This window comes from Quercus suber, unplaced genomic scaffold (assembly GCF_002906115.3).
Source record: "Quercus suber isolate HL8 unplaced genomic scaffold, Cork oak 2.0 scaffold_383, whole genome shotgun sequence".
Classification (NCBI taxonomy): domain Eukaryota; kingdom Viridiplantae; phylum Streptophyta; class Magnoliopsida; order Fagales; family Fagaceae; genus Quercus; species Quercus suber.
In genome coordinates this window covers 17,818-25,640 of record NW_027069835.1, presented here as the reverse complement: position 1 = coordinate 25,640, position 7,823 = coordinate 17,818, and the positions used below count along the sequence as shown (strand labels likewise).

The 7,823-nt window shown below is 32.9% G+C and overlaps 1 protein-coding gene across 1 annotated transcript; it reads right to left on the bottom strand.

Moving 5' to 3' along the window:
- Nucleotides 1–2,398: 2,398 nt before the first annotated feature.
- On the bottom strand, nt 2,399–7,299 carry LOC136062131 (uncharacterized). The gene is made up of 6 exons (XM_065760842.1): nt 6,968–7,299; nt 6,832–6,876; nt 6,696–6,736; nt 6,290–6,371; nt 5,863–5,907; nt 2,399–3,941 (listed from the first exon to the last, which is right to left on the bottom strand). The coding sequence occupies exons 1-6, from the start codon at nt 7,118–7,120 to the stop codon at nt 3,837–3,839; spliced, it is 471 nt and encodes a 156-aa protein (XP_065616914.1). The 5' UTR covers nt 7,121–7,299; the 3' UTR covers nt 2,399–3,836.
- Nucleotides 7,300–7,823: the final 524 nt, after the last annotated feature.

The window sequence follows — 7,823 nt, the reverse complement described above, 5'->3', positions numbered from 1 at the left end:
GGAGAACTGGTGGGAAGGTTAGGGTTATTTGAAATTTTATTTATTTTAGAAAGTTGAAGTAAAAAAATGCTAAAAATTAAATATGAATTAAATACAACGCACATGTGATAAGTTTTTATTAGTAGAGCAGAAAGAATGAGACAGAATATTTGGCCTCGAATTTTGGGATGTACACCCCAGCTATACAATTTCATAAAAATAACCCAACAAACCATTCACACAAATAAGGCCACGTTATCCCCCTTCATTTTATCCCGCACTTGACATGTGTTAGCTATCAATTTCTTGACTCCTTTGGTGATAGCATCAAGTATCTTCCTTTCAATTATATATACTAAGGTTTTTTTTTAAAGAAATTCTGCCAACAAATAGCTCGATCACTGTATTATTATTATTATTATTATTATTATTATAATTATTATTATTGTTATTATCATTATCATTATCACTATTGATGTGAAGACTAAAAATTTTAATCATGAGAAGATAAATTCGATACATCTTCAACCGAGGAGGCAATAAGCATACAAGGTGAATCTTCTACCCAAATTGCAAAAGTTTTTTTTTTTTTTAAGAAGGAACTGTAAAAGTAGATAATCCTTTTTCATGTTAATTAATCCAAACTCCATCACGGTATTTGGTAATTAAGATTGTGATGATTAATTATGCTTGTGTTTAAATACGAAATTATATATTCTAGTATCAATTATTAAGTATCTATTACAATTGTGTTAAATATATATATATATATATATAACACTATCTATTTAAGGAGTCACTACAAAAAACTGGTCCTATAGTGGCGTTTTTGAAACGCCACTATAGGTACTAAAAACGCCACTATAGGCCCATTTTAGCTATAGTGGCGTTTGCTATAGTGGCGTTTACAAATGCCACTATTGTACCGCCATTATAGACCTATAATGGCGTTTTACAAAAACGCCACTATAGGACTGCCCTATAGTGGCGTTTGCAAACGCCACTATAGGACCACCTACAAACGCCACTATAGACCAATTTTTATTTTTTTATTTTTTAAAAAAATTAGTCTATAGTGGCGTTTGTAAACGCTACTATAAGTATAAAGTGACGGAACAATAGTGGCGTTCTTGAAACGCCACTATAGCCAAACCACCACCAAAAAAAATTTTGATTACCAAAAAATTAATTTTTGGTAATCAAAAGAANAATAATAATAATTAAAAATATTTATAAAAAAAAAAAAAAAAAAAAAAAACCCTAAGTCTCTCGCCTTAGCGCCTTTTTCATGGCTTAAGGTGGTCACCTTGCTCGCCTAGGGTCTAAAGGCGAGCGCTTCACTAAACGTGCTTTGGCTTAGAGCTCACCGCCCAAGCGCCAAGCTCGCCTTTGACTACAATGATCTTGGCCATAAAATTGTGATGCAAAGTTGGAGTTCAGGCCCTTAGGGGGTTTGGGGGTCCAATTCCAATTCTGTTTCTTTGATTATGCCCAAAAGTTAGATTTTTTCTTCCATGTTCAGTTCTGTGACTTAAAAAATGCATCAATATGATTCTAGGGGGAAGCCAGGAGGGTTAAAAATAACAATTCCAAATAACTAAGATTATTGAATTACCAACTCTTATTAGGTACCACCACATTTCTATTTGTCTACAGCCCATTGTTAACACATCCTTAGCACAGGTTCCAATTCAATGGCCAGCTGCTTTAATGACAGCATTGCAAGCCTGAGCACTCACTTCTACAACTCTAGACAATGTCCAAGTATCTAATGAGTAATGACTGCAGCTATCTCTCTCCCCAAAAAGCCTCGATGCCCAGCTGCATTTACTGACAGCAACTGACAGCATTCAAACCCCATTTAATGCAGTCATCCCACCTCCCCCCTTTTATTCTCTCTTTCAAATTTAACAATTTGACAACTATTGGCAAGGGGAATAGGTCATGATATTGATGTTTTATTGCAGAGAACATGAAGACAGACACGTTCAAAATTTCACCCACCACTTTGCAGATGCTGCAACATTTCACTCATCTTTCTTTCTTTTTTTGGGATCTTTAGTCTTTTCCTGTTTCTTTTTCCTCCTAAACCACTATCACTAATCCCTAGGATTGATCTCAGTAAATTCAAGTCAGATTCTCATGGTGGAAAATGCATAGCTGACTTTTTTTTCGAATTTGATTCCTATATTAAGTTTTAGATAATTAAAAAACAAGGAAATTTGCTATTACTTACTTGGCCTAATCTATTAAATTTCTTAGAACAACAAAACTTGAAATCATATTTTCTCTAGATATTACTTTCTTCAACGTGTTCTTTTATAAATTTATTGACCCATCCAGAGCTCTCAAGTTACATATTCCAATGTTCATCCAAGGAATAGAAACATTAATCTGGTGCAATACCAATTCAGATAAATTTAGAAGTAGAATTGTGACCCTGCATTCCAGTTCCAAACCGCATTCAAATTAAAGCCTTAGTGTTAACAACATTAGTAATTTGAAATTACAAAAACAATCATTTAAACATTTCATGTCCCTCCCTCCAATTAATACACAAATGGGACACTAAACTTCTCGTAAGAACAATTAGAATGGAGCCTACCTTGCCTAAATACAATCAGCTACTTTCCAGAAAATTGATATAAAGTTCTCAGATGTAAAAAAAGGGGATCACTTCTTATAGACTCGTACAGAATAATAAAACACCCACTGAAATCAACACCACCAACACCTAGACCAACCTCTTGATTTGAAATGTATTTTTTTATTTAGAGTCAACAGAATTTGATCAATCCTTTTTTCATTATATTTCTATGCCTCCTAATACTACAAAGGATTTAATAGTAACATCATCCTAGAGAGTTGTTCAAGTACAGCAACAGTTAGCCAGATGCAAACAGTAAAGACTACAAGGAAAAGAAAGATTAAATCCCAAAATATTCAAGATTTATGGTCTAGTTTCAATGTGGGGCCTTCTTTGCACCTTTCATATGCTACTTTATTTATTATTTAGTTTTAGTTTTAAGTTTCTTTACTTTGGAAATTTATTGGTTCAGTTTTAATAGTGTTACTAAAATAGGGTAGTTTGTTAATTTCCAGATTTACTGGGATATGCTGCAGTGGGCAGTTCTATAGGTCCATATTATAGTTTTATCTTTTGGCTCTTTTTTCTATTTGGTCTAGAAGTTCTTATTGCCTTTCTGTTATTCTTAGGAATCCTACTCTTTAATAGGGGTAGTTTGTTAATTTCCAGATTTACTGGGATATGCTGTAGTGGGCAGTTCTATAGGTCCATGAGTCTGGTTTTTTCTTTTGGGTCCTTTTTTCTATTTGATCTAGAAATTCTTAATGCCTTTCAGCTCTTTCTAAGAAAATGTTATTTAGGAGTCCGTATTGCAATAGCCTATAAAAGAGTCTTTATGTATTCAATAAACAATCAAAATAGAGAAATTGAATTCAATAAATTCCAACAGCTTATTTAAGCTTTAAGGGTGTGATTGTCTTTTCCTTCCTTAGTGTGATTGCTTAAAAAGCCTAGGTATGATTCCCTAGGATTTATCTTTCTATGTTTCTTGTTCCACTATTTTAACACCAAGAAGCCATCAAATTCATTCAAGATCCAATCTTTTTTATTACATACCTACCTAAACTATTAAACATCAAACTCTATTCAAGAACCCTTCAAGATCTCATCAAGAACCTGAATTTAGTGTGAATCCTAAATCAAAATTGTTATCAGAGTCCATTAAGGCTTCTGCCTGTGTCATAGCCGCTACTAAACTATTTTCATAAGAATGAGAAAAAACAGAAAGTGAAGGTTTTAATCAACACACCAAAGCCAATTAAAAAAGCAACTAGAAGGGGGGGAAAATTAAACAAAAGGGTAGAGTTAAAGAAGATACTGTTGACAGAGATCCACGTTGAGCCTCAGGAGGAATCTCAAAATCCAATTCAGGAATCTGCACATATAAAGAATGAAAGGGAACATAAATCTCAATAGCTCAATATCAAAAAATTCAAAGGAAACTTGCTGAGCCAATGCACAGAAGGAAATCACAACATGATGAAGTAAAAGTCAGAAGTTTTCTGTTATTGCAAGAATCTAACACGCTCTCATTTTTCCTCAATTTATTCATCTGGAAAGGTCACAGGAATCGTGAAACATAACCTGCCACCCCCCCCCCCCCCACTAAAAAAAATAAAAATAAAAAGTTCTACAAGTTACAATTCCAATAAAACAACAAAAACCTGGTGTACAAAACACCAGCTATAGTACTCTTTGCAAGTTGCAACCAACAGTGATCTATAGATAATGTAATGTGACACCCATGCACATTTATACACAACCAAAAAAATGGGAGGGAAAATTAAAAATAAAAATGAACTTTACTACATGTCATCTCACCTAAACAATAACCAACCACCCCTCGCTGCACAAAAATAAATAAATAAATATTATAAGCAATGGAAAAACTATTAAGATATGATCTATCTATCACATTCTAACCATCGTACCTAATGAACCTCCCCCAATCCAAAAATATAAAATTGGGAAGACAAGAAGTAACTTTAATGATATAGTCAGTGTTTCCATGTACAAGACGTACAACGTAGGACCATTTTAAATAGAGGGGAGGGGGGGTTAACACAAAACTTCAATGCATTGCCCTGGGTCCGCTCTGGATTTATCGTGCAAAATATAAACCAAGTAAAGATGGGGGAAAAAGGGGTAAAAATCTAAGATAACTAATCTAAAGAATTGAAAAATAAATGGACCTGCAGTGATTACACACATGTAACTAACAGCAAAGCATAGAAAAAATAAAACATTTATTTATAGTCTTCAACAATACAAAGTAAACAAAAGCATAGAAGAAAAATATCAATTCATTTCACAGACTCCAAAATTTACCAAGGTCATTTAACACCATCACAAAGCCCAAAAAATCTTTAACACCATGGTTTGAGGTGACAGTGTAATCACATGCAGAGCAGACTAGCAGATAATATAACCAATTATATATATACACACGCAAACAGAAAAGAGACCTAAATGAGTCACTTAAACAATCAAACATTTATTTAACCTGTAGTGATATATATCCTTAACACCAATACAATAAATACAGGAAAGCAAGAAGAAAATATTCCATGTTTACCAGCCAAAGTAAGTCTCCACTTGTTGAAAAACTAAATCAATGAAAAATATATAAAAGAAAGATGCCAAGTCATGTTATTTCAGGTACCAAAGTTCATTTATACCATTAAAGAGCAAAAAAATTTGTTTATACCATTACAGGGAAAATTTCACAATGGTCTAAGATGACGGGAAGCCACAGACAGTGTGGAGCATATCATAAAACAAATGAAAACTATATCATGAAAAAAAATTACAAACATGGAATTTTTTTGGCAAAACGAATCAGTGTTTGAAATTCACAGAAGCACCAAAAATCAATCAACCAATTTAGCAAGGAATATTAGGTACACAATATAATAAAAAATTTTGATAACATCATAACTGCATTATTCAAATTGCTTCCTATTAGACTTGCCATTCCAAATTACCTCAATTTATCAATAACTTTCAGAAAGTACATTAAGGGTATACCAGCAAAAAACAAATTAGAAAACCAACTGCCTTGTTACTGATCCAATTTGACACTTTCGACATTTATAAAGATCACTAACTATAGAAATTTCAATGCAGTTTCCAAATCTGTAAGATCAAAAGTTCAATTATATAGACAGTAATGTACAGAAACAACAACTAATACTTCTATACAAAATAACAATACTTCCAAAAGTGAACTATGAAAATGAAAATGCAAATGCCAAAATTTTTATGTAGAAAACTGCAATGAGAATATATTGAAGCACCTTAATTGTTGCAGATTCCGACTTCACTACTTGACGGTTAAGCCTCTGCATCAAAAACAAAAAACCCATCAGCCAGGCATACTCATATTCCATAACCATAGCTTTGAATTTTAAGGAAAAAAACAAATGGACTAGTGGAAAGGAACAAAACTCAAAATATTTTATGAACATATCAGAACAAGAAAAGAAGGCTCTATCCCAAGAAGAAAAAAAAGGTCGTTGCATGTTATATATAAATAAATTGACAAAAATTTGACATTCCCATGAAAGCGTAGACAGTCAGAGAGAACAGCTGAAATAAACAAGCATGATGAAATTGAGTTTAGCAAAAGGCTTCATTTATTAAGAAATGCATGATTTGCAACCATAAGGCACATAAAATGAGAGACATCAATTCCTAATAATTTTTAATTCCAATGAACTCAACCTTTGGATCACCCGAAGGGACTTCAAGGCGGTAGCAACACCCCCGAGGTTGAATCTCGCCCGCAAATTGAACTTCATTGTTCCTATAGGACAAACAAACTATAATCAAAACTTAAATGAAGCAGCATTAACCAAAATCCTCACATCTCAAAAACAAAACAAAACAAAACAAAAACAAAAACAAAAAAGGCTAAAATGCAAATTGCAACCAAACTTGTACTCTACTAACTTTACTTTCGTTCAATTAAGTATCTAATTTTCAAATTTATTCCACAATCCAATTTCATTAAAAAATTTGCCATATTTTTTAAGTGAGAACCTTAGTTAATTGCATACTTAACAGTAATTTTTTATCGAACCTGAATTTAATAAATTTGAAATTTGAAAAATATATATATACAGCTTACCTCTCACCACAATGTGGACATTCAAAGGCTGACAACAAAATCTGCAAAGAGGAATAATAATAATAATAATAATAAACATTCAATTAGAAGAAAAAATAAATAAATAAATAAAACTGAGAGACTGTATAGTGTATACCTTTCGAAAATGTGGAATTAATGTCAATAGGAACCTTGTGATTCCCTGTTTCAAAGTGATAACAAGTTGTTGTAATCCAAAAACTAAAAGAGGCACGCAAAATAGAGAAAGAGAGAGAGAGAGAGAGAGAGAGTACATTTTGGTGGCAACGCATGCAGAGACTTTCGAGTTGGTAAAGAGGGGCGATATCGGCGTCGTTGGCGGAGACCGCTTCAACCACCGACCTCACATCCACGATTTCCTCTTTCTCTCTCTTACTGTTGTTGTTGTTGTTGTTGCCGCCTTCCATTTTTTTTTTTTTTTTCCCTCTCTCTCGAGTCTGAACTATCGTAGAAAGAACTGAAGTGTTGAAATTATGGAGTGTATGTGGAGGAACTGGAAGATGCTAGTAAGTAAGTAAATCTTTGTCTCGAAATTTCTAGCTTATTACTGTTTCCTATTGTAAAATAAGAAGTTATGTATATATTTGAAATCGGCAAAAAAAGGCATTAAGTTGTGCGTTGAGTATTTCAGTGCCGAAGCTAAGGCCTTTGAGTGCCCTAATGGTTGGGCAGGCCCATATGTTTGGCAAGTGGGTCTGCTTCACTTCACGTGGGCTATTATTTTCAATGTTTTTAATCCATAAATGGTGGTCAAGATTTTAGGATCGGTTTTGGTAAGAGATTTATAGTCACATTGATTAAGTATTATAAAAATGTGTGGGTAAAAAATATTATAGAAATACGTATTGTGTTATTTAAACAATGAAAATTATTGTTCAAATAATATTACCAAACAAATCATGAAATCATTGACTTCAAGAACCACTTTTTTTTTAAGGGTCCATTTGGTTCGCGTAAAATAATTTCCGAAAAATAGCCTATTTTCCGGAAATGCTATTTTTAGGAAAAGAAAATAGTTTCAAGTGTTTGGTTGCATTATGAAAATTATGTATAGAAAATATTTTCATGTGTTCGGTTCTATTCTGAAAATGCTATTTTCCTACAATTTTT

Coding starts and splice junctions, on each gene's coding strand:
- LOC136062131 (XM_065760842.1), bottom strand. CDS start 7,120: ATGGAAGGCGGCAACAACAACAACAACAACAGTAAGAGAGAGAAAGAG. Junction 6,877..6,967: donor GCATGCGTTGCCACCAAAAT/GTACTCTCTCTC, acceptor ACTTTGAAACAG/GGAATCACAAGGTTCCTATT. Junction 5,908..6,289: donor TCCCTTCGGGTGATCCAAAG/GTTGAGTTCATT, acceptor TTTTTGATGCAG/AGGCTTAACCGTCAAGTAGT.